General features: G+C 42.2%; 1 protein-coding gene across 4 annotated transcripts in view; it reads left to right on the forward strand.

Annotated features, from left to right (window-relative positions):
* The window catches only part of TULP4 (TUB like protein 4), a 284,224-nt gene that overhangs the window by 191,900 nt on the left and 64,612 nt on the right, over positions 1-27,712 (forward strand). For all 4 annotated transcript variants that reach the window (XM_024248390.3, XM_054558383.2, XM_054558382.2 and 1 more), the window contains one exon: positions 11,305-11,466. In XM_024248390.3, the coding sequence (XP_024104158.3) occupies positions 11,305-11,466 (162 nt within the window). The remainder of the gene's footprint in view (positions 1-11,304; positions 11,467-27,712) is intronic.

A 27,712-nucleotide genomic window follows, 5' to 3' on the forward strand; every position in this document is an offset into this window, starting at 1 on the left:
TTACAGGCGTGAGCCACCACTTTTTTTTTTTTTTTTAAGCAATTTGATACTTGGTTTTCTCTGGTTTTGTTTTTCCAGTTGTGATATATTCTTATCACTTTATGTTGACCTAATAAACCCAAACTGGGCCAAGTGGCTAGTTGGGAGACTGAGTCAAGAGGATCTCTTGTGACCAGAGTTCAAGATCAGCCTGGACAATATAGCAAGACCTCATCTCGACAAAATAGTTTTAAAATTAGCTTGGTATGGTAGCACAACCCTGTAGTCCCAGCTACTCGGAAGGCAGCAATGGGAGGATTGCTTGAGCCCAGCCATTTGAGGCTGCAGTGAACGATGACCGTGCCACTGCACTCCAGCCTGGGCAACAAAGCAAGACCAAGTCTCTAGACAAATAAACAGAAACCCAATTAGTCCATATGAACATCCTCTATTACCAGTTTTTTTGTGTGATGTAAAATTGCTGGTATCTCTAAGAAGCATCATTTTACTGGCTATGCGTTTTGGCTATGGATTAAGGAGATTTCCCAAAATACTTTTTTCTTTTAGTACAAATCTTTTTTAAGATACATAGTTAAAATGCATATAAGTAAATAGCATTATCTTTGCAAAATGAAAGAGCTTTTTAATTTTATTCCAGAATGTAATGCATTGTTTCTGAAAAACATAGTTTTACGTTAATGAGAAAAAGCAGACAATATAATTGGTTGGAACATAAAGTCAGTGAAGCCAGGGTTCTGAGTTTATCTGAGGAAACAACTTTTTTCAGTAATCTCAGACCAGCTATGCAAGAGCTATCTCACAAACCATGCCATTGTCATGATAAAGACATTGCTGATAACACAACATAAACCCATAACCCCTACTTGAAAAACAGCAAGAAGTTCATGTTCTTTTGGTGTTTGTTCATTTATTTTCTCATTACCTGAAATGTAATATATCCATTAATACCATAGATTTTTTAAAAAGCTAAATGTTTGTAGCTGTAAGCAACAGTGAAGATTATAGATAGCATTTGTTTTGTTAGAAAAGATTAAAAAGAAACACAATGTAGGACAAATTGAAAAAGTAAACCAAGGTGGTAGAAAACAGGAACAAATATAACGCTAATTAGAATAAATGTAAATGGATTAAATTTACCAATCAAAAGATACAGCTTAGCAGATTATATTTGTAAAAATCTAGATAACAGTATATATTGTTTAGAGCCACACCTCAAACTTAAGGACATAAACAAATTTAAAGGATGAGAAAGATGTATCTTGCAAATACCAAGAAAAAAAATAAAGCTGATATAGCTATATATTAGTATCAGATAAAGTAGATTTGAAGACAGAAAGTATTATTTGGTTCGTAGAATACAGAAAGCATTATTTGGTAAGCTGTAGTTTACCAAAAGCATGTTTTTAATATGTATACACTTATTAATAGCATCACAATAAGGGAAGGAAACTAATAGAACTGAAAGGAAAAATTGATAAATCCATTGACATACTCAGACATTTTAACGACAGTCAGCAAAGATGTAGATGATCTGAGCAACACAATTAACAAGCTTGAACTAAAGGACATTTATAGGTTCTTAATTCACCAACTAGACAACATACATTTTTTTTAAACACAGAAGGGTTATAAAAATTGATCATGTTCTAGGGCAGGATTCTGCAAACCTTTTCTGTGAAGGGTCAGATAGTAAATATTTTAGGTTTTGTGGACCAGGATCCAAAATTGAGGATATTATATAGGTATCATGTAACAAGAGGAAAATCAGATTTCCAAAAGATTTTTATTGACAAAATTTAAAATTTGATTTATGAACACTGAAGTTTGAATTTTATGTAATTTCAAATAAAAAATATCATTCTTCTTTTGATTTTTTTCTTCTCAACCACTTAAAACCATTCTCAGTTTGTGGGCCATACAAAAATAGGTGACAGGTCAGATTTGGCTCACAGGCCATAGCTTGCCAATCCCTGTTCTAGGACTTAAATAAAAAACAGATTTCCTGTGTCAGGTATGATGATTATAGACCATGATCTCTGAACACAGTGCAACTGGGTTAGAAGTTAATAACGAAAAGATAAGAGATCCCTGCCTGTTTTTTGTTTTGTTTTGTTTTCTGACCAAGTTTCACTCTTGTTGCCTAGGCTGGAGTGCAATGGCGCGATCTCGGCTCACTGCAATCCTTGCCTCCCGGGTTCAAGCGATTCTCCTGTCTCAGCCTCCAGAGTAGCTGGGATTACAGGCACCCGCCACTACACCTGGCTAATTTTTGTGTTTTTTTTAGTAGAGACAAGGTTTCACCATGTTGGCCAGGCGGGTCTCAAACTCCTGACCTCAGGTGATCCACCTGCCACATCCTCCCAAAGTGCTGGGACTACAGGCATGAGCCACCTCGCCCGGCCTGTTTAGACATTTTAAAATATATTGTTAAATAGCTCATGGTTTACAGAATATATTTAATAGACATTTATAAAATCCTAGATCTAAATTATAATGAAAACATTATGTCAACAAAGAGTTGAGCTCTGTAAAATACTTGAAGAGATTTATTCTGAGCCAAACATGAGTGACCATGGCCCGTGACACAGCCCTCAGGAAGTCCTGAGAACATGTGCCCAAAGTGGTCAGGCCGCAGTTTGGTTTTATACACTTTGGAGAGGCATGAGACATCAATCAAATACATTTAATACATTGATGGCCGGGCACGGAGGCTCATGCCTGTAATCCCAGCACTTCGAGAGGCTGAGGTGGGTGGATCACGAGGTCAGGAGATCAAGACCATCCTGGCTAACACGGTGAAACCCCGTCTCTACTAAAAATACAAAAAAATTAGCCAGGCGTGGTGGTGGGCACCTGTAGTCCCAAGCTACTCGGGAGGCTGAGGCAGGAGAATGGCATGAACCCAGGAGTCAGAGCTTGCAGTGAGCCGAGATCGCGCCACTGCACTCCAGCCTGGGCCACAGAGTGAGGCTCCATCTCAAAAAAAAAAGAAATACATTGGTTTGGTCCAGAAAGGCAGAACAACTCAAAGGGGTCCGGGAGGTTCCAGGCTGTGGTGAATTTAAATATTTTCTAGTTGACAATTGGTTGAGTTTGTCTGAAGACCCGGGATTGATAGAAAGATAATGTTCAGGTTAAAATAAAATTTTGTGCAGCCCAAAGTTCTTTTGCAATCTTATAGTGGCTGTCCTTAGAGACAGTAGGATGACAAATGTTTCCTATTCAGATTTTAGGTAGTCTCTTTAGAATTGGGAGGGTCTGGAAGAAAAAGATCTAGCGATGTTAATAGAGATTCTTTACAGATGCAAATTTTTCCCCACAAAGAACAGCTTTGTAGGGCCATTTCAAAATATGGCAAAGAAGCATGTTTTGGGGTAAAATATTTTTATTTTTTTGTCTTGTAATGTTATGCCAGAGTGAGGTTGGAAAGTAAATCATGATATATAGTGTTAAATAAAACCCAACCTATGTGATGAGAATTTATTATTTGTAGGGCATGACTCCCCAGACCCCTTAGATAGGAATTTGGGCAAGGTAAAAAAAATCAGAATTTAGTCCTTAGTTATATACCAGAATTTGTGAGATATGATTAAAGTGGTGCTGTGAGAGAAATGTATATCCTTAATTACTTATATTAGCAATAAAACTGTGATCATTGGTCAGATAGGTATTTATCTTAAAATATTATTAATTGAACAGGAGAGTAAATCCAATGAAAGAAAAAGTAAGAAATAATAAAAGTGAAAGTGAAAATTAGTACAATAGGGAAAAATGATAAGGTAGAGATCAACAAATCCAAAAATTTGTTCTTTGGAAACAAATCAACAAAATAGACAAATGTCTTGCAAAACTGATCAAGAGAAGAAAAGAGAACACAGAAATAAACAATTTTATGAATGAAAAGTTGGGCATAGCTATAAATGGAGATTACAAGGTAACCAAATGTAAATTATAAGATGCATAGGTAGTTCAATGGGGGAAAGATAAATCTTTTCAACAAATGGTGCTGAAACAACTGAATATCTGTATTTTTTAAAAAGAAAACCTTGATTCTTACCTCACACCATGCATAAAAATTAACTCCAGATGAATCATAGAGATAAGTGATAAGGCTCCAGTGAGTGGAGGAACACCAGGGTTCTTAGTTCTCAGGCCAGTTTTGACAAAACACGGACACATGTGGAGTGGTTTTAAGGAGCGGAGAGTTTAATAGACAAGAAGGAAGCAGAAGGCAGAAGGAAGAGGCTCCCCCATACAGAGATGAGGGAGAGGAGGCTCCAAAGCCGAAAGAGGAGGTCCCCAAGTGTGGTGGATACCAGCCAGGTCTATATGCAGAGGCTGAAGGAGGTGATGTCAGATTTGCATAGGGCTCAGGGGATTGGTTTGACCAGGCATGTGATTCACCATGTAGCCCACAGAAAACGCTGGCCCTCCCACCCCAGCCTTTAAATATGCAAATACAGGGCGCCAAGGATGTTCTACACACGTGGGGATATGTGGGGGCGGCCATGTTGCCAGGAACACCTGGGACAAGGGCAGGAAAGCACAGAAATCGCCATGTTGGGTGGACCCAGTTTCTAATGGTCTGCATTTGCATATCAAAGGTTGCTAGCCTGGCTCTAAGAAACTTACAGGCTCACGCCTGTAATCCAGGCTCCCAGGGAGGCAGAGGCGGGAGGATAGCTTGAGCCCAGGAATTGGAGACCTGCCTGGGCAATACAGCAAGACCCCTTCCTCCACAAAAAAGGGGGGAAAAAAAAGAAAGCTTCCCAGGACCCCTTTTCCTCTCTATCTGCCTACAATAATTTATTAATAACTCCTGCAACATAATTGTAAAAGCTGAACTTCTAGAAGTCTTTGCAGCTTGGGGCTAAATAAAGATTTCTTGGATTGGATGCAGAAAACGTGATCTGTAAAAGAAAAAACTTGATATTGGACTTAATCGAAATTTAATGACACGAAGTTACAATTAGGAAAAATAAGTTTTGGTGTTCTGTTACACAGTAGAGTAAGTATAGCAAATAACAATGTAGAGCATATTTCAAGATTGCTAGAAGAGAAAATGTTAAGTATTGTCACCACAAAGAAATGATAAATGTTTAAAGTGATATGGTATTAACTCTGATTTGATCATTATACTATGCATTGAAACATCACATTGTACCCTATACATATATACAGTTATTATGGGCCAATTATAAATTAAATTTTTTCTTAATTTAAACTCCTTCTGTTTGTTGTTGTTTGTTTTTGTTGTTGTTGTTGTTGTTGTTTTGAGATGGAGTCTCACTCTGCCACACAGGCTGGAGTGCAGTGGCGCAATCTTGGCTCACTGCAAGCTCCGCCTACTGGGTTCACGTCATTCTCCTGCCTCAGCCTCCCAAGTAGCTGGGACTACAGGTGCCTGCCACCACACCCGGCTAATTTTTTGTATTTTTAGTAGAGATGGGGTTTCACCGTGTTAGCCAGGATGGTCTTGATCTCCTGACCTCATGATCTGCCCACCTCAGCCTCCCAAAGTGCTGGGATTACAGGGATTACAGAGCCACCGCGCCTGGCCAACTTATTCTCTTTGGAAGATACCATTAAAAAGATCAAAAGGCAAGCCAAAGACTGGGAGAAAATATTTGAAGTATACATATCTGATAAAGGATTATATCTAGAATTTATAGAGAAATTTTATGACAGAAGGTGAAAACTGATATTTACTATATATTTTTAAAATATATTTGCCTGTGTTCATACAGTCATCCCTTGGTATCCATAGGGGATTGGTTCCAGGACTTCCCACAGATACCGAAATTCATGGATGCACACATATATGATGTAAAACGGTATATTTGTATATAATCTATGCACATCATCTTGTATGCTTACTTATTTACTTATTTTGAGATGGAGTCTCGCTCTGTGCTGGAGTGCAGTGGCTTGATATCGACTCACTGCAACCTCTGCCTCCCAGATTCAAGTGATTGTCCCGACTCAGCCTCCTGAGTAGCTGGGACTACAGATGCGCACTACCATGCCCGGCTAATTTTTGCATTTTGAGTAGAAACGGGGTTTCACCATGTTGGACAGGCTGGTCTTGAACTCCTGACCTCAAGTGATCTGCCTGCCTTGGCCTCCCAAAGTGCTGGGATTACAGGTGTGAGCCACTGCGCTCAGCCCATCTTGTATACTTCAAATCATTTCTAGATTACTTATAATACCTAATACAATGTAAATGCTAAATAAATAGTTGTATTGTTTAGGGGTAATGACAAGGGGAGAAAAAAGCATACATGTTCAATACAAATGTAATTTTTTTCCAATTTTTATTCAAAGTTGGTTGAATTCATGGATACAGAATCCATGGATACAGACAACAAACTGTATATGGAAAGGGATTTGAACAGATATACCCCAAAAGATGTGTAGATGATCAATCAACACATGAAATGATGCCCAACATATTAGTCATTGTGGAAATGCAAGTTAGACAATGTCGGCTGGGCGCGATGGCTCGTGCCTGTAATCCCAGCACTTTGGGAGGCCAAGGCAGGCGGATCACGAGGTCAGGAGATCGAGACCATCCTGGCTAACACGGTGAAACCCCGTCTCTACTAAAAATACAAAAAAATTAGCCGGGCGTGGTGGCGGGCGCCTGTAGTCCCAGCTACTTGGGAGGCTGAGGCAGGAGAATTGTTTGAACTCGCTAGGCGGAGCTTGCAGTGAGCCGAGATCGCGCCACTGCACTCCAGCCTGGGCAGCAGAGCGAGACTCCATCTCAAAAAAAAAAAAAAAAAAAAAAAGACAATGTCATACACCTACTAGATTAGTTAAAATTAAAACGACTGACAACAGGCTGGGTGCGGTGGCTCACACATGTAATCCCAGCACTTTGGGAAGCCGAGGAGGGCCGATTACCTGAGGTCGGGAGTTCGAGATCAGCCTGACCAACATGGTGAAACCTCGTCTCTACTAAAAATACAAAATTAGCCAGGTGTGGTAGCAGGCGCCTGTAATCCCAGCTACTCGGGAGGCTGCAGCTGGAGAATCACTTGAACCTGAGAGGTGGAGGTTGCGGTGAGCTGTGATCATGCCATTGTACTCCAGCCTGGACAAGAAGAGCGAAACTCTGTCTCAAAAAAAAAAAGAAAAAAGAAAAAAAGACAGCTGATGCAAGTGTAAAATGACATAACCACTTAGTTTTTTCGTTTCTGTTTTAGTTTTTGTTTTTTTTTTTGAGATGGAGTCCCACTCTGTCGCCCAGGCTGGAGTGCAGTGGCACGATCTTGGCTCTCTGCAACCTCCACCTCCCGGGTTCAAGCGATTCTCCTATTTTAGCCTTCTGAGTAGCTAGGATTACAGGCACCTGACACAACGCCAGGCTAGTTTTTGTATTTTTAGTAGAGATGGGAAACCCATCTCTGGTCTCGAACTCCTGAGCTCAAAGTGTCCACCCATTTTGGCCTCCCAAAGTGTTGGGATTATAGGCGTGAGCCACCTCGCCCTGTCCTATTTTTTGACTTTTTAATCGTAGCCATTCCAACTGATGTGAGATGGTATCTCATTGTGGTTTTGATTTGCATTTCTCTAATCAGTGATGTTGAGCCTTTTTAAATGTGCTTGTTGGCTGCATGTTTGACTTCTTTTGACAAGTGTCAGTTATTTTTTGCCCAATTTTTAATGGGGTTGTTTTCTTGTAAATTTGTTTAAGTATCCTTATAGATGCTGTATATTAGAACTTTGTCAGATGCATACTTTGTAAAATTTTTCTCCCATTCTCTAGGTTGTCTATTTACTTTATTGATAGTTTCTTTTGCTGTTCTGAAGCTCTTTAGTTCAACTAGATCTTGTTTGTCAGTTTTTGCTTTTGTTGCTATTGCTTTTGGTATCTTCATCATGAAATCTTTGCCTGTTCCTATGTCCAGAATAGTATTGCCTAGATTGTCTTCAAAGGTTTTTATTGTTTGGGTTTTTACATTTAAGTCTTTAATCTTGAGTTGATTTTTGTATTGTATAAGAAAGGGGTCCAGTTTCAATATTCTGCATATGGCTACCCAGTTATCCCAGTACCATTTATTGAATAGGGAGTCCTTTCCCCATTGTTTGTTTTTGTCAGCTTTGTCAAAGATCTGATGGTTGTAAATGTGCAGCCTTATTTCTGGGTTCTCTGTTCTGTTCCATTGGTCTGTGTGTCGTTTTTGTACCAGTACCATGCTGTTTTGGTTACTGTAGCCCTGTAGTATAGTTTGAAGTCAGGTAGCATGATGCCTCCAGCTTTGTTCTTTTTGCTTAGGATTGCCTTGGATCTTTGGGCTCTTTTTTGGTTCCATATGAATTTAAAAATAGTTTTTTTCTGGTTCTATGAAGAATGTAATTGGTAGTTTGATAGGAATAGCATTAAATCTGTAAACTGTTTTGGGTAGTATGGCCATTTTAGTGATATTGATTCTTCCTATCCATGAGCATGTAGTATGCTTCCATTTGTTTGTGTCATCTCTGATTTCTTTGAGCAGTGTTTTGTAGTTCTCTTTGTAGAGATCCTTCACCTCGCTGGTTGTCTGTATTCCTAGGCATTTTATTCTTTTTGTTTCAATTGTGAATGAGAGTTTGTTCCTGATTTGGCTCTTGGTTTGGCTGTTGTTTGTGTGTAGGAATGGTAGTGATTTTTGTATGTTGATTTTGTATCCTGAGACTTTGCTGAATAGCAATTTGGATAGACAAATACAACAGAATAATATGTGTAAAAAGGAATGAACTACTGACACACGCAATTCAGATGACACTCAACATCTTTATGCTGAATAAAAGTAGTCAGACATAGAAGTTGAACATACCATATGGTACCATTCGTGCAAAATTCTAGAATGAACAACCAGTGACAGAAATCAGATCACTGTTTGCCTAGGACTAGGGTTGGGGATTGACTCCTGGGGCGAGGAGGTACTTTACTGCATATAAATTATACCTTAATAAAGTTGATTTTTAAAAGGAAAATATTAACAACTACTTGCCAGCAGTTTTGAAAACTTACATGAAATGGACAAATTCCAAATTCCTTTTCAAAATTATCAGACCTTTTTTTTTTTTTTTTTTTTTTTTTTTGAGACAGAGTCTCGCTCTGTCGCCAGGCTGGAGTGCAGTGGCATGATCTCGGCTCACTGCAGCCTCCACCTCCCAGGTCAAGCGATTCTCCTGCCTCAATCTCCCGAGTAGCTGGGACTACAGGCGCGTGCCACCATGCCCAGCTAATTTTTGTATTTTTAGTAGAAACGGGGTTTCACCATGTTGGCCAGATGGTCTTGATCTCTTGACCTCGTGATCTGCCTGCCTCAGCCTCCCAAAGTGCTGGGATTACAGGCATGAGCCACCGCACCCAGCCCTAAAATTATCAGAACTGACTCAAGAAGTAAAAAGGTTGAAAGTTTAGACTGGGCACAGTGGCTCATGCCTGTAATTCCAACACTTTGGGAGACTGGGGCAGACAGATCACTTGAGGTTAGGAGTTGGAGACCAGCCTGGCCAACATGACAAAACCCCATCTCTACTAAAAATACAAAAATTAGCTGGGTGTGGTGGTGCGTGCCTGTAATCCCAGCTACTCAGGAGACTGAGGCAAGAGAATCGCTTGGACCCGGGAAGTGGAGGTTGCACTGAGCCAAGATCATGCCACTGCATTCCAGCCTGGGCAACAGAGCAGGACTCTGTCTCAAAAGAAAACGTGAAAGTTTAGTACTAGAACATTAAATTGAAGAAGTGATTAATAATCTTCCCATTACAAAAATACATAGTCAGATGATTTGGCAGGCTTGTCTACCAAACTTTCAAGCAACAAATCATCTGTTTATACAAATTCTTCCGGGCATTGAAGAAAGAGGGACTACTTCAGCTCATCTTGAGAGGGTAACATAACCCTGCTAAATCCAGAGACGCATATTACCAAAACAAAATCACAGGTCTACTGCATTCATGAATGCAGTTGCAGAAAATCTAAAGACACTAGCAAATCAGCTTCAACTGTGCATATAAAAGACAATACCTCTAAATTGGACTCTGGTAGGTATGCAAGAATAGTATGATATGTAAAAATCCATGCAAATAACTTACCACAGTAGATTAATAGAGGAAAAAATGTGCATTTGAATAGATGCAATAGCATTTGATAAACTTAACACTCAAGTATAAGTAATGTTTTTCAGTTAGATTTTTTTTTTTCTTCATTCTGATTGAGGGGGTATTGTTAGCAAGACTGAGGGGGAATATAATCAGAAACTTAGAGCTTTACTGTTTTTGTAAGGGACCAACAGACACTGATGGAGAATCTATTACTAACCGTAAGTGAGAGGCGGTGTAACAGTGGTTGAAAGGAAAGACCCTGTAGCCAGATATTCCTGGGATTTTTCCTGTGTCTGTCTCTTGCCTGCTGTGTTGACTGAGTCTTCTCTGTAGATGAGAATAATACCTTCCGCAGACTGTTGACTTGAGGCTTAATGAATTAATGTACATGAAACATATAGAACACTGTTGATGCACAGTATGCACTGAAGTCAGTTTCAGTCATTTTTCTTAAAAAAATTTATTTAGAGACAATACTTTGCTCTGTCACCCAGGCTGGAGTACAGAGGCACAATGATAGCTCACTAAGGCCTCAACCTCCTAGGCTCAAGGAATCCTCCCACCTCAGCCTCCTGAGTAGCTAAGACCACAGGTGTCTGCCACTGCTACCGACTAATTATTTTGAGACAGAGTCTCACTCTGTTGCCCAGGCTGGAGTGCAGTGGCGCTATCTTGGCTCACTGTAACCTCTTCTTCCCAGGTTCAAGTGATTCTCTCACCTCTGCCTCCCAAGTGGCTAGGACTATGGGCACGTGCCAGCATGCTTGCCTCATTTTTGTATTTTTAGTAGAGATGGGGTTTCACCATGTTAGCCAAGCTGGTCTCAAACTCCTGACCTCAAGTGATCTGACTGCCTCGGCCTCCCGAAGTGCTGGGATTACAGGCATGAGCCACCTTATCCGGCCCCAACTAATTCTTAAAATTTTTTGTAGAGGTAGTATCTCGCTATTTTATCTAGGCTGGGCTCAAACTCCTGGCTTCAAGTGATCCTCTCACTTTGGCTTCGCAGCATTCTGAGTTTACAGGCATGAGGCACTGTGGCTGGCCTCAATAATGTTTTTATAGCTTTCAAATAACATATGTTATATTTTAAGGCCATCTCCATCTTAGCCAAAAGTCTAAGTTAATGACTATGTCTAGACTTTGATAAAATGTTTTCCTTTTCAGATTACAAATTGATTCTTTTCTGTGTGTGTCCCCAAGGTGAGTGATTTCACGTGGAGCCATGATGGAACTCAAGCACTTATTTCCTATCGAGATGGGTTTGTCCTGGTTGGTTCTGTCAGTGGACAAAGACACTGGTCATCCGAAATCAACTTGGAAAGTCAAATTACGTGTGGCATATGGACTCCTGATGACCAACAGGTAACACTTCTGAAATGTGGTGGGTGTGTGATGTTAAAACCATGGGAGCTGGGAGGGAAGAAAGGGACAGGAGAGGGGGAGCTGGTGCAAAAGCCTCTTTAAGAATCACAATGGAAAAGAACAATAAAACTGTCCAGGTAAAAATTAAAATAAAAATTTTAAATGAACCATAAATTGGAGAAACAACATTTGCCACCAATATGGTAACATTAAGTTAACATTTTAATTATATAAAATGTTCATACAATTTTATTAATAAAATCTGCATAAATATGCAGTTGATATTAGATATCAACTAAGTTGATACTAAGCTAAAAAAAAATCAGGATAGGAAATGGGATGTTTGGTATATTGCTACCTCATAAGACAACAAAGAAGCCCATCCACATGGTAAAAAGCTGGAGGGAAGTGAATCAAAAGATTATAAGCAATTATTTTATAGTAATGAGCCTCTGGTTCATTTTTTAAAAATTGAATTTCAAAATTTTCTTTAATGTGCCTATTTGACTTTCATGAGAAAATAACATATAATAAAAATAAAATTCTATATTGATAATTCATTTTGGAGGCCGGGCACGGTGGCTCACGCCTGTCATCCCAACACTTTGGGAGGCGGAGGCAGGTGGATCACCTAAGGTCAGGAGTTTGAGACCAGCCTGACCAATATGGTGAAACCCCGTCTCTACTAAAAAAAAAAATACAAAAATTAGCCAGGCATGACGGTGGGTGCCTGTAATCCCAGCTGCTTGGAGGCCGAGACAGGAGAATTGCTTGAACTGGGAGGTGGAGGTTGCAGTGAGCCAGGATTGTGCCACTGCACTCCAGCCTGGGTGACACAGCGAGACTCCGTCTCAAAAATGAAATGAAAATTTTTAAAGTATAAGGATTGATTAGTTAAAATCTTTATAAATATAAAACTTGTGTTTTTCATGTATAGCAGAATACATATAATGCCAGAATGTTTTATCCCAGAGATTTATTATTGGTAAAAAACCAAGCAGTATAATATGGAACCATAACTTCCATTTTTGAGCCACTTTTTTTTAACTGAATTGCTTTCCTTTAGTCACTATATATTTAATGTTTCCATTTTTCAAGTGAAAATACAAATATTTTTTCTCTTCTCAAAATTGGTATTATGAGATTTATGAAAAGGTATTTTCAACTCCATGTTTCTTCCCTTGCTTTCCCCAGAGGCTTCCAATTATCCCTTAGTATTTGTGTGTATTTATACGAAATGCTTAGATTCATTTATTATAAAGCTGCATTTTTATGGGTTTTTACTACCCCCAGAGTCTCAGAAGTGTGTTGCATTAAGTGACCTTGCCCAAGGCACCTGATCTCTCCTGTATCAGTTTCTCCTGTGTGACAAGGATTATGTATTATTTCCTGCCTAATCCCCAGGGCTTTTTAGTGATCAAATGAAGGAACAGATGTGAAAGCCCTTAAAAATCCAGGAGCGGACGTCTTGGCTTCACATTCTTTCCTCACCTAAAGTGATGGAACCCACGAGCCATCTGTGAGGTTCATCTCATGGTCCTCTGATGAGTTGTGCCAGCCAGTGTCCCCAGCAGACTGTGCACATGTAGGACAGGCAGGGGACCCACTGGGGATACAGCAGTGAAAGAGACGTGGCTCTTGCCTTTGAGGTACAATTGGACCTGTTGAGGAGACAGACCTCTCCTTACACAGAATCTGCTGCCGTGGCTTGGCAACATGTGGAGGAGGACTTCCCAGGAAGGGCTGGCTGTGACTCCCAAGTCGAATCTGGGGTACGTTGTTCCAGGCAGCCCGAGCAGAGTTCCAGGGTATTGACACCATGGTGTGCATGTGCCACAGGGAGTGGTTTCCTGCTGCCGTGGAACGTGAAGGGGGACTCCTGGGGCTGGAGGAGTCGGTAGGACAATGGCCATGGGAAGCATGGAGGCCATGCTGACGTGCCTGGCCTTGACTCTGTAGACCTTGGCGTGAGGAAAGAGCTGATGTGGCAAGCAATTGGGCACGTGGCCGCAGCCTCTGTCCTGATGACTGCTTTTACTAACAGGTGGGATTTTGTTCTAGGAAAGTGCCCGAACTGCCTTTAAATAAAAGGGTTGCAGCAGGGTGCCTGTTATCTCAGCTAGTCAGGAGGCTGAGATGGGAGGCTTACTTGAGCCCAGGAGTTCTTGAGACCAGCCTAGGCAACATAGCAGGACCCCATCTCTAAAAAAAAAAAAAAAATTAAAAAAAAAAAAAAAAAGATTTGCAGGTCACTGAGGCAATAAGGACCCTGGGAAAAATTTACCACAGAGAAGATGTGTATCAGGCACTGTGTCAGTCTTGTTTGAACTGGGACATAGAGCAAGAATACTCCTCCTCCCGTCTCTACCACTCATTCACATCTCTTGCTTGGTTTGATTTTATCAATGAAAAAAGAGTCCATAGACACAGGTTGTGCACCAGCCTAATGTCCGTAACGTCAGGAGTTGGTTGTGGAAAGCGTACCCCTGCAGCTCAGGGGCTCTCAACGGTGGACATGAAGGTAGAGCTGTGGGAAGCCGGCTGAGTCTCTTCCTGCTTCCCTGAGAACTTTCTGCCTTTAATGTGAGTTAAAACAGCTTCCAGGAGTAAACCTCTTCCTCACATCTTGAGCTATTTTGGATTATAGTGGCTTCCTGTCAACTTTAAAAAATATAAGCAGTACATGGCTGGGCACGGTGGCTCATGCCTGTAATCCCAGCGCTTTGGGAGGCCAAGGCGGGTGGATCATGAGGTCAGGAGATTGAGACCATCCTGGCCAACATGGTGAAACCCCGTCTGTACTAAAAATACAAAAATTAGCTGGGCATAGTGGCGTGCGCCTGTATTGTGCGCTATGTTGCCAACTTTCTATTATGAATGTGTTCAAATGTACAGAAAAGTTGAGAAAATAAACCTTCCTGAAACATTTTGCCATATTTGCACTTTTTCCTCACCACTCCCCACTTATTTGTAGTTCTTGTTTTTGAAAGTAAGTGGTAGACATCGTGGCACATCACCCTTATATATTTCAACATATATAATGTTTCCTGAGAATAAAGCCTTTCACCTGCACAGGCACCCCTAAGAAATTAGCAATGACATTATCTGGTATCTAGGCTATCTTTTTATTTCCCTAATTGTTACAGGAATATATTTCATAGTCTTTTTTGGTTTTTTGGAACCAGGATCCAGTTTAATTCATGTACAGCAGTTGGTTGTTCTGTCTTTTCAGTCTTTTAAGTCTAGAACAGTTTCCCTTTTTTTAAATTGACTTTTTCATGAGGTCAGTGTGGCTGCGTTACACGCTGTCCCCACACTCTAGATTTGTCTGATTGTGTTTACTTATAGTATCATTTTCCTTCCGGCCCTTGTATTTCCTATAAACTGGAAGTTAAGTCTAGACTAGAGTTGGAGTAAACAATTTTGGCAAGAATACTTTAAAGGTAACATATTCTTTACTCTGAACCACACTAAAAAGTGTATGATGTCTCATCCTAGTCTGAGGGTTGCTGAGTTTGATGGAACCTTTGTAAAAACAAAAGTTGCCGGGCGCAGTGGCTCACGCCTGTAATCCCAACACTTTGGGAGGCCGAGGCAGGTGGATCACGAGGTCAGGAGACCGAGACCATCTTGGCTAACACGGTGAAACCCCATCTACTAAAAATACAAAAAATTAGCCGGGCGTGGTGGCACGTGCCTGTAGTCCCAGCTACTCCGGAGGCTGAGGCGGGAGAATTACTTGAACCTGGGAGGCATTGCAGTGAACTGAGATGGCGCTATTGCACTCCAGCCTGGGTAACAAGAGGGAAACTCTGTCTCAAAAAAAAGTTATTTTTCACAGCATGTTGTTAATGTCATCTACACTTAAACAGCTAATTTGTTCAAAGGATGTGTTTTACTTCAGGCTAAAATTTGTCTTCCATTAAATTGCAAGAAGGGAATGTAATCCTACCTGGAATTTATTTAGTGGGTGAGGACTCTGTATTAGTTTGCTTGGGCTGCCATGACAGAATATCACAGACTGGGCGGTTTCAACAACAGGAATGTATTTCTCACAGTTCTGGAGGCTGGAAGTCCAAGACCAAGGTGTTGGCAGGTCTCATTTCTCCTGAGGCCTGTCTCCTTGGCTTACAGACACCTGCCTTCTTATTGTGTTCTCACGTGGACTTTTCTCTGTGCACCCACACTTCTGATGTCTCTTCCTCTTCCTGTAAAGACACCAGTCCTATTGGATTAGGTTCCCACACATATTACCTCATTTAACTGTAATTACCTCTTTACAGGCCCCATCTCCAAAAATAGTCACATTTGGGGTTCAACACATTTGTTCAACAAAATTCAACATACGAGCTTTGGGGCACACCATTCCGTCCATAATAGACTGATAGAAAATATTTTGGAGAATATAAAAGTTACAGAAGAAATAGTGATATAAACTCAGCTTGAAAAACTTGGGATATATTTATAAATAGAACAGGTTTTATAGGGCTTGGGAGCAAACCAGAATGACACAAAGAGAAAATGTCAAATAAATGTAAGTATGACTGGGAAAAATATCTGGGTCCTAAGTGGATCCAGAGTAATGCTGCAGCAGTGAAGCTTTTGCAGTTCTGGAAACACCCAGCATCACAGCAGGGTCTGCCGGAGAGAGTGTTTCGTTGTCTGTGTTCTCCTTGGGTTTAGGAGAATACCTTGCCCCTTGATATGTGAAAGTTATTTGAGACGTTGACATTTTGAAATATTCTTCCAGCATGTTTTGGATCTTAGCTAACTGTCAATTCACTTGGAAAGCCTTTCAACTAGAGAATGCAGTGAGAACCTGAGCCATGTTTCCATGAAAAAGGTAGACGTGCTGATATGCCACCCAGCATTTCCAGGCTGAGTGTGGTCCTCCTAGGGCGGTGACCAGCTGATGTGACTGAGGCCACTGAGGAAGGGTCAAAAGAAGAGCCCCAAACTTCAGTTTGAGACTCCAGTTTAAATGTGGAAGAATTTTGTGGTAACTTCTGAATGAAAGTTACCACATACATAAAATGGCATGGGAAGAAGACTCTCTCCTTGTTCCTGCCCGTCTGGGGGAGCTCCAAGAAGCAGCCCCCACACGTTTCTCTGCTGTGGGAGACAACGGGCTCTGTCCAGAACTCTTCCCAGGCTGTGGCTTTGTCCCTGTGTCATCTCTGATACCCCATCTCCGGAGAGCTCCTGCAGTGAGGCACATACATAATATGGGTGCATGAACCATTTTTTAAATCATCTTAAGACAATTTCAAGGCGTTAAAGCTTCTGGAAGTTAGTGACACCCATTTCCCCCCACAGTCAGGGTAGCTGCCTGTCCTGGGTCAAGCAAAGATGCGTATCTTGTGTATGTCTTCCAGGCATTTGCAGCTTCCCTCCTCAGTCAGTGGTTCCTGTTTCTTGCCCCAGGAGCCACAGAGCATGCTTCTCTCTGGGCTCTTGGCCTCAGATGCGGTCTCCTTGGCAGCCTGGTGCTTCCATCCTCTGCTTGGCTACCTTGGTTGGCATCTTCTGGACCCTGTCAGCACATCCAGGCACGTCCTTTCTGGCAGTGCCTCTCCCAGCTGGATCTCGCCTCCTCCTCCCATCTCTGTCATCTCCCTCCCTGGCTCTTATATGGCATGCCTTTCCATCCAACTCGGTCCCCCTTCCTAGGTTCCAACCGCAGACCTCTTCCCTTTTTTCCATCCTTTGGGTGATTTCCTCCATTGCCACAGCTGCATCAGCTCCCGTCTGTTCACTGCTGGCTCCCCACACCTATCCCGCGCCCATCGCTCTTGTCCTTCACACTGCGACACCATCACCGTCACCACCACCACCATGCTTGCAGAGCAACTCCAGATAGACGTAGATGTTGCTCAAGTCCACTGTGGTCTGAACTTTGCATCCTCTCCACCCTGCCTCTCCTCCCTCTGGCCCCTCAGCTGCACTCCTGTCTTGCTTATCACTTATGCCCTAAACTAGGAATTGCTCATCGTTTGTGCCCTCAACTGGGAATCCTTTATCCCCTAAACTGGGACTCTTTTTTATTTTTTTTATTTTGAGGTGGAGTCTCGCTCTGTCACCCAGTGGCACGATCTCGGCTCACTGCAACCTCCGTCTCCCGGGTTCAAGCGATTCTTGTGCCTCGCCCAACCTTCACTTAGTCACCAGGTCCTGTTGATTCCACTTCCTATGTTTCTATCTGAGACTATTTATTTATACTTAACGTTTATAGATGATCATGCTCAAACCAGCTTAACTGAAAGTATTTAAGGTTTCACGTAACTTGACCAGAATGTATCACTTGAAGGGAGGTTAATGGTTCTCCTGAAATACAGGTACAGGTATACTTCACTTTATATAGTGGATGAAAGAATGTAGGTAAAGTGAGTTTTTGAAAACATGATTATATTTTAACTACCCACCTACAGGAATCTCCCTATTTAAAGAATATTCTATAGAAATTGCCCTTGTTTAGAAGGCAGTTGTTTTTGAAATGAGAATTCTTCACCTCATACATGTTTTTGCTAGCAATATCCAGATTTTAGTTTTCTGGGAGTAGAGGTAATATTTCTTTATAAATACTAAACCTTTTTAAAAGGAGAGAGTCTTAAGTCTGGTATTTTCTTAGACACTCTTGAAGCATGATTTCAAATAAAGTAGAAAGAGTCCAGGCTGATAAGTATTAAATAGTCACCATGGTAAGGCTTTTAGCTTTTCAGGTCATGGCACATGGCAGTACTAGTAGGTGGCATTTTATTCTCTAGCCTTAGTGCTGGTTGTATTTAGTTTTGTGTTTTTTAAACCTAGAAAGTGGGAAGGTTTATCCTTTTTGCTTTGGGATACCAAAGGTAGGTCCCAAGCCCTGTCTCATCTGCTAAGGAGATTTTGCACCCTGTGTGATCTGTTGTGTGCTAGTGTGATCATGTCCCTGAGGCCACTGTGTCTTCACAGCAGCTAAGCACTGTCAGATCATTTGGGGAGAGAAGCAGTAACAGTCACTGAATGCCTGTGCACCTCTGGGACGTCTGTGAGATGAAGGCTTTTTCATATACATGTTTTGCAAGAAATACGACCTTTATTTGCTATTTGGAGCAGAGTGGAATCAGGACTTGAGTAGTTAGTTTAACAGGATTATTTAAAAGAATATTTTAGTACAGAATTTTTAATTCATTTATTTCAAATGGTTTAAAAATAAATTTTAGGTCAGGCTTAAAATCATGCCTGTAATCTTAGCACTTTGGGAGGCCAGAGCAGGAGAATTGCTTGAGGCCAAGAGTTCAAGACCAACCAGGGTAATGTAGCAAGACCCCATATCTACAAAAAATTTAAAACTAGCCAGGTGCAGTGGCACATTCCAGTGGTCCCAGCTACTCAGGAGGCTGAGGTGGGAGGGAGGATTGCTTGAGCCTGGGAGGTCAAGGCTGCAGTGAGCTGTGATCGCTCACTGCACTCCAGCCTGGGGAACAGAGCAAGACCTGGTCTCAAATAAAATAAAAATAATATTTTAAAAAATAATTAGTATGCAGATATCTTTTCAGAGATATTAAGGGATGAAAAATGAACTGTTATAGATACTCATATGCAGGTAAACGTTAAAACATTGGTCAGTTGAAAAGAATAATTCATTCACTTTTAAAAGATAAAGTCATGACTGAAGTACAATTTAGAACTCAAGATTTCCTAACTCCTCAAAGTATCCAAGTAATAAATGATTCTGGCTGGGCGTGGTGGCATGTGCCTATAGTTCCAGCTACTCAGGAGGCTAAGGTGGGAGGATCCCTTGAGCCCAGCAGTTCTGGGCTGTGGTTTGCTATGTTGTTCAGGTGTCTACAATACAGTTTACTTCCTGGGTGCAGGGGACCACCAGATTGTCTAATGAGGGGTGAACCGGCTCAAGTCAGAAACTCCCATTAAAACAGGTTAAAACTCCCGTGCTGATCAGGAGTGGGATTGCACCTGTGAATAGCCACTGCACTTCAGCCTGGGCAACATAGTGAAACCCCATCTGTAAAAATCATAAAAAATAAATGATTCTGTAGGGATTTTTAATTATATAATTTTTAAATTTGATTATGAAAATTTTCAGTAACATGAAAAATAAGGAATCCACATATTTTACATTTGCTTTTTTATGCCTTTCTTTTTCTTCTTCTTTGCTGTATTTAAAGCGAATCCCAGATAGCATATCATTTCACCAGTACATACTTTAGTGTAAATCTCCTCAAAACGTGGCATTTCCTTCCATAACCACAGTGCCATTATCACACCTCATCTGTTCCTTACTTGGAGGGAGGTTCTTGTTAGATTGAAGCATGTAGTTTGGGGCTGGCTCTGCTCATGGCTCTGGAGGAGCGCATCTGCAGCACCAGAGAGGCATGTGTTCCTGCTGAGGGCTTCCTTTGTCTTGCATAGTCGGAAAGGAAAGGATGTATAAAGGGAACTTTAAAACAGTAGTATAACCCTTTGCTTTCTCAGCTAAAAACACCACAGTTTGTTTGTTTGTTTGTTTGTTAGTTTGTTTGAGACAGAGTATCGCTCTGTCGCCCAGGCTAGAGTGCAGTGGCATGATCTGGGCTCACTGCAACCTCCATCTCCTGGGTTCAAGTGATTCTCCTACCTCAGCCTCCTGAGTAGCTGGGATTACAGGCACGCACCACCATACCTGGCTAATTTTTGTATTTTTAGTAGAGACAGGGTTTCACCATGTTGGCCAGGCTGGTCTTGAACTCCTGACTTCAGGTGATCTGCCCACCTAGGTCTCCCAAAACTGCACCCGGCCCACAGATTTATAATGAAAAGTAATTTACAGGTTGGGCACAGTAGCTCATGCCTGTAATCCCAGCACTTTGGGAGGCCGAGGTGGGGGAATCACGAGGTCAGGAGATCGAGACCATCCTGGCTAACACGGTGAAACCCTGTCTCTACTAAAAATACAAAAAATTAGCAGGGTGTGGTGGCACGCGCCTGTAGTCCCAGCTACTCAGGAGGCTGAGGCAAGAGAATTGCTTGAACCCGGGAGGCGGAAGTTGCAGTGAGCCGAGGTCGCGCCACTGCATTCCAGCCTGGGTGACAGAGCAAGACTCCGTCTCAAAAAAAAAAAAAAAAGTAATTTACCAATATTTGATGTATAAATATCAACTAACACATAGAAGAGGCCTATTCTTTGATAGAAAAAAGTCAAACTTCACAAAAGCAAAACGTCACAATTCATTATTTGCAATGAGCTTTCTATTTGCCCTAAGAAAACATTTTCCTCTGCTGTCCCTTTAAGGCTGGCTGTAAGCAGAATTCAGCCTCAACAACTGCCCTCCCAGAGCAGCTCTCACTCCTACACAGGGCACAGAGCAGCTCTCTCTTCCTCCCTAAGCAGTTCTCACCTCCCCCCAGAGCAACTCTCTCCCTCCACCCACCCAGAGCAGCTGTCACGTCCTCAAAGAGCAGCTCTCACCTCCTTCCAGGAGCCTGCTGGTTTTGAATCCTGATGCACCTGGTCTTTTAAGATTGTGATTATAGGCACTGCGTAGATTTTAGTTTCCCTGCAAAGACTTAAAAGTCACTGTGCTCAATACAAGAAAAGAACATGGTAATCTCTCTCATGCAAGCTCTTGTACTAGAGTGTTTCTTTTTTTTTTGAGACGGAGTCTTGCTCTGTTGCCCAGGCTGGAGTGCAGTGGCTCCATCTCGGCTCACTGCAAGCTCCGCCTCCCGGGTTCATGCCATTTTCCTGCCTCAGCCTCCCGAGTAGCTGGGACTACAGGCGCCCGCCGCCATGCCCGGCCTAGAGTGTTTCTTCTTTAAAAAAAATAAATCTGACCTGGCGCGGTGGCTCACACCTCTAATTCCAGCACTTTGGGAGACCGAGGCGGGAGGATCACTGGAGTCCAGGAGTTCAAGACCAGCAACATGGCAAAACCCTGTCTCTACAAAAAATACAAAAATTATCTGGGTGTGGGGGCACGCATATAGTCTTAGCTACTGGGGAGGCTGAGGTGGGAGGATTGCTTGAGCCCAGGAGGTTGAGACCACAGTGAGCCATGATTGTGTCACTGCCCTCCAGCCTGGATGACAGAGTGAGTCCCTGTCTCAAAAAAAAAAAAAAAAATCCACAAACCTACTAAAGTAAAACCTCAATGGTCAGCTCCTACACTGGAAACCCTTGCTGGTGACTAGTGAGTGTGCTGTAAGGAGGTTAAAGGGCTGGTAAGAGTGGAGCTGCTGCTCATAGCTCCTGAGGACTCAACTTTGCAATGAGATTTAGTCTAAGCCAATGCAAAGAGTGATCCTTTTTCTTCTTTCCCATCAGATGTGCCCATGACTTTTTAGTAGTGTGAATACCACACAAGGGAAGCCCATCTTTATTTTAAGCCCTGAACTAAACATATATAGGAATGGCTCTTGTCAAAATCAGCAAGGAGCACAGGAATCACAGTTAGGAGAATGAATTGCTCAGGAAAGAAGTTGGGAGATAGCCTCCCACCCTTCAGGGCTATCTTTATCCAACTATTGATACTGGTTCGTTTTTAGTTATTTCTTTTTGCCTATATTTGAGAAATTCTGTTGAGCACTTTGTGGAATAAAATATATTTATTTAGCAGAAACAGGTGCAGCTACTATGTTTGTACTTTTTCATTTTGTCAGTGTTTTGGTTGACTGACACGACAGTTAAGATGTCTAGAAATTAAGTCGCCCTTTGTTATCTCTGGACTCAGGCGATGAATCACCAGATAGAGCACTCAGTATTGATGAATTATAAAATACGCTAAATAAAAGTCTTTCTTGAGATTTACATTGAATAAGCCAGGCACAGTGGCTCATGCCTGTGATCTCAGTACTTTGGGAGGCTGAGGCGGTGGATCACCTGAGGTCAGGAGTTCGAGACCAGCACAGCCACTGTGGTGAAACCCCATATCTATTAAAATACAAAATTACCCGGGCACGATGGCGCACGGCTGTAATCCCAGCTAGTCGGGAGGCTGAGGTAGGGGAATCGCTTGAACCTGAAGGCAGAGGTTACAGTGAGCCGAGATCACACCACTGCACTCTAGCCCAGGTGACAAGAGTGAAACTCCATCTAAAAAAAGCATTAGGTTAAGAATAAAAGATGAGAGGCATTTATTAATATACACTGGCTCTTGTCACATATACTTTCTTAAAGTCAGTTTTTTGTTAATGCAATGTTAGATTTTCTTCATTTATCTTTATCAATACCACAGCATGATGATGGCCTTGGTTTTGACACAGGGATCTTGCCTAAATGCCAGCGTTTAGCCAGATGGTGAACTACAAAATTGATCTTCCTAGGGTTCCACATGGCATTGCTGCTCTACAGCCCCTGCCCTTGGCATTGAATATGTCCTTATATGTGTTAGGAGGGATGAGATGTGTTGTTTCACACGTGTTCACCACCAGGACAAAGGCTCGCTCCTTCTGGTCAGGCCTCTCTGGGCCCTCTTCTCAGCTGGACCTCAACCTTGGCCTCTAAATACTGCAGACTCTCAGACATAACTGGTTTCATCCACACCATCTTCCCTTCCCACACACACACCCTGGAGCAAACACTGGCACCGTTTCTAACAACTCAAGGCTGTGTCCCGAGGATGACTGCTCCAGCTCTCTTACGTTCCTGCCTGAGAGAGAGGGGGCCAAGAGAATCAACTGTTTGATAGGGCCCATCTCCCAGGCTTTGTGAGAGAGTAGGGGCCTAATTTTGTTAAGCTCCAGTTAGTAAAGCCGGAGAGCCTAATCGCGTTGACAGCCCCCTTCCTGCTTTTCAGTTATTTCTGCTTCCCTGACTACTGCCTATGCCTCCCTCCTCCTCCCTCATTCTCCCTGCTGCAGCAGTTATTATGGATTAAATTTTGTCCTTCCTGCATTAACTGAGGTCCAGCTTCGCTTGTCTTTGGCACCGGTCACAAGTGCTGTTGGGTCTGCTTGTACCACTATTCCCCAGCTGCCACTGGTAGCACAGATCCGCAAATCCTTTCCTCTCAGCTCATTTGTTGAGAAGTTTATCAGTAGCCATGGGAAGAAATTACTATTTTCATCATGTTTAGAAATATATTTCAATGTGTTTTGAAGAGTTGTAAGATTTTGAAATGGGAAGGGATTTCAGGCTAACACTTGGGAGGCAGAATGATGAACCTCACTATGGCGCTAGGACTCAAAGTAGGATGAGCCCCACTAGCTGACCCCCAGGCCCAATTCTTTGCAAAGGATAGGATGTTTCCCCAACAGGCTCGGACTACACACCAACAGGCCAAGCAGATTCCAGTGTCACTTGCAGTCTTCTGATCAAAGTACACATGCACCTTCCCAGGCCTCTTGGTGAGTGGCTACCCTGGACAGTTATGCCTTACTTCAAAGAGCTGATATAGGGCTATATTCCTGACGCGTGCCTTTCTTCCTCATTCAGTGTATATTTAAATGTATTTTTAATGGTATATTCACATGGTTTAAAATACTAAATGTTCCACGGGACATGTGATGAAAAGGCCCCTCCTTCTATCCCCGAGCTGACCAAAGGTAATGTGTTTTCAGTTACTTGTGTACCATTCTGGAGCTATTCCAGTTAAATGCTTTTTTATTTTTTTGAATGGAGTTTTGCTCTTGTCCCCCAGGCTCCTAGAGTGCAATGGCACGATCTCTGCTCACTGCAACCTCCACCTCCTGGGCTCAAGCAATTCTCCTGCCTCAGCCTCCCAACCAAGTAGTTGGGATTACAGGCGTCCACCACCATGCTCGGCTTTTTTTTTTTTTTTGAGATGGAGTCTCACTCTGTCGCCAGACTGGAATGCAGTGGCGCAATGTTAGCTCACTGCAACCTCCGCCTCCTGGGTTCAAGCGATTCTCCTGCCTCAGCCTCCCAAATAGCTGGGACTACTGGCGTGCACCACCAAGCCCAGCTAATTTTTGTATTTTTAGTAGAGACCAGGTTTCACCATGTTGGTCAGGATGGTCTCGATCTCCTGACCTTGTGATCTGCCCTCTTCGGCCTCCCAAAGTGCTGGGATTATAGACATGAGCCACCGCACCCAGCCAATTTTTGTATTTTTAGTAGAGATGGGGTTTCACCATGTTGGCCGGGCTGGTTTTGAACTCCTGACCTCAAATGATCTGCCCATCTTGACCTCCCAAAGTGCTGGGATTACAGGCATAAGCTACCATGCCTGGCCGTAAATGCATTTTTATATTGGTTCTGTAGTCAGACTATTCTCTACTCCTAGAAATTGATATATGGGTATGTCTTAGAAGGGTGAATAAACTTAAAAATGGAGCCTGAAAGATTTGGAGAAGAATATTCTGGTAATGGGAATCATTTAACATTAAATTTGAGGTCTGAGGCAGAATATCTTCTTCTCTGAAAATCTTTCGACATGGGAGAGTCTCTCATCTTAATAGGTTAGTTTACAAGTGGTCTTTTCTTCATTGAAGAGATGAGATGACTTCCAAATTACATGTTTAGCCTGAAGATACAGATTTAGGAGTGATTGTTATAGTCAACTGTGAAATTACATTTCATCTTTAAAAAAAAAAAAAACAGGAAATATTCTGTTAATCAGTTGAGCAGTTCTGTCATTTACAACTGTCTGATTTCAGTAACTGTTTATTTAGTTGCAAAATATTCAAGTCTGGCCTTGAAGCACATCTGAAGGCCAGTATTCTGAAACCCAACAGGGAGGTCTTAAAAAATTTTTTGGCCGGGTGCGATGGCTCACGCCTGTAATCCCAGCACTTTGGGGGGCCAAGGCAGGCTGATCACAAGGTCAGGAGATTGAGACCATCCTGGCTAACACAGTGAAACCCCGTCTCTACTAAAAAATACAAAAAATTAGCCGGCCGTGGTGGCGCAAGCCTGTAGTCCCAGCTACTCAGGAGGCTGAGGCAGGAGAATGGCGTGAACCTGGGAGGCGGAGGTTGCAGTGAGCCGAGATTGCACCACTGTACTCCAGCCTGGGTGACAGAGCAAGACTCTGTCTCAAAAAAAAAAAAAAAATTTTTTCTTTTTTTCTTTTTTTTTTTTTTTTTTACTTTTGCCGCATCTCAGAACAAAAAGAGTTCCTTCCAAAGAAAAGGAGACGCATCATGGCTATTTTTTCATTTCTCTATCTGCAGCTACACATGCGTGCCACCAGAGGTGCTAAGGTCACTAGGAGGGATTCGTAATCAGTTTTTTAATATATTCCCCCAGGCTTCAGTCATAAAAGCAAATAAGTGGGAACTAGTTCCAATACTACAAATTAAACTCTGTTACAAAAGAGTGAACATTTTTGGAAGCATGTGTTATTGAAGTTGACATTTCCCAACATGGTTTTATTCAACAATTTAGATGTGTAGGGTCCAAAGACAAAGGTACTGATGAGATACTACGGCTTCCAAAATAGAAATCTTTTGAATGATTTTATATCCTGTCTTCTCCTTTGGTTGTGGCTTGGTTTATTTTAAACTATTGATAATAATTGTGTTTATTTTTAAATAATTGCATCTAAAAATAGTTTAGAATGGAGTACCTTGAAATAAAGAGATTATATGTGGATATCATTATTGCATTGCTTTGTGTGTGTGTGTATGTGTGTGTGTCAGAGTCTCTTGCTCAGTCACCCAGGCCGGAGTGCATGGCGCAATCATGGCTCACTGCTGCCTCCAACTCCTGGGCTCCAGTGATCCTCCCACCTCAGCCTCCCCAGGAGCTAGGACTACAGGTGCTCACCACCATGGCCTGATACATTTTTTTGTTTTTTTGTAGAGGACAGGGTCTCACCTTGTTGACCAGGCTGGTTTCAAACTCCTGGCTTCAAGTGATCCTCCCATCTCAGGTTCTCAAAGTGCTGGGATTACAGGTGTGAGCCATGGTGCCTGGCCGTGTTGCTATTAGAAACTGCCCTGCAGTGAGTATATACAAGGCTGCAAAGTAAACCAAACCCAGCGAGGCAGCCATTGAACTGGTATGACTTGACCTGTATGTCTCTACTGCTTGTTTGGTCCTGGTATATGCATTACAGAGGGAGCATTGGCCCTGCCCATACCTGAAGCCTACAGTTCATCACAGGAAACAGCAGGAAAATGTGGGACAGAAATGTACATGATTCATCCTTGAAAGTGTTTTTGGGGGGTAGTTTTATGGGAGGATTTGAGAATTGGTTTATAAAGAAGAATGGAAGGAGATTGCTCCTTCATTTGTAGGAAAACTTGGGCAAAGATTTGGACAGAAATTTATTTATATTCATTGAGTCACTGAGTGAATGAGAACCTGGGAGTGCAGACCTGCCCTTGAGATGCTTGTGGTTTACTGGGAGACAGGCATGCAAAACCAGAACCAAGTTCAGAATGCTGTGGAGGCCATGATTAGAGCAAGATTAATTCTGTGTGGTGGGGCCCAGAAGCCTTCACACATGATGTCTGAGCACCTGCCGTGAACCAGCTGATGTACTAGACATTGGAGATAAAGCACAAGCCTCAGTCCTTGCTTGATGGGGTCTGGTTGTGTGTGTGTTGCTCAGGAAAGGATGCAATCATGCGTTTCATCTTAGACATGTTGACACTGAGGGCCTTTGGCACATCTTGGGGAGATGGCAGGAATGCAGTTGGATATGAGAGTCTGAGGCTCAGGACAGAGGCCTGGGCAGGGAGTCAGCTATGAATGGGATCCTTGAGGCTACAGGCATGATTGTGGTTTCCTAGAGAAAAGAGGGCCTAGAGCCAAGCCTGGGGAGCACTAGCATGGAGAATTCTAGAAACAGGAGCACCAGCCCACTCAGAATACATTCATTACTTGACCAACATTAGGGAGCAGAAGCAGCAGAGATTGATGCACTTGCCATATGTGTATTCATTATTATTAGGCTCTCTATCTTGTTCTGAAGTCCTTTGCTCACGTAAGCTTTATCTCATTAAAAGTCATTAGGCATGGAAAGAACTTGTAATGGAAGAGATTTTTAAAAGTCTGATTTCATGTTGTATCACTGTTCTTCAGTAATCTGTGACATACTTGTTCCAAAACAGAGTAACTTCTTCCATCATTGCTTGACAATTAAACTGTCAGTGCTGCGTTTCCCATTTTTTCCAATCTTAATAGTGTTTTTGTCTTCCTGTGGGAACTGTAGTTGCAATTCATTAATGGTAGTGGATTTGGGGCCTGCCCTTTTTGTTCTGTTTTTCTTTAGTGTGATACTAAACTCTGATAACTTAATCAGTCCTTATTCAGGAATTATATGTATGTTCTTTCATCTGTCCTTTCTTCTCTAAAATG

This window comes from Pongo abelii, chromosome 5, assembly GCF_028885655.2.
Source record: "Pongo abelii isolate AG06213 chromosome 5, NHGRI_mPonAbe1-v2.0_pri, whole genome shotgun sequence".
NCBI lineage: Eukaryota > Metazoa > Chordata > Mammalia > Primates > Hominidae > Pongo > Pongo abelii.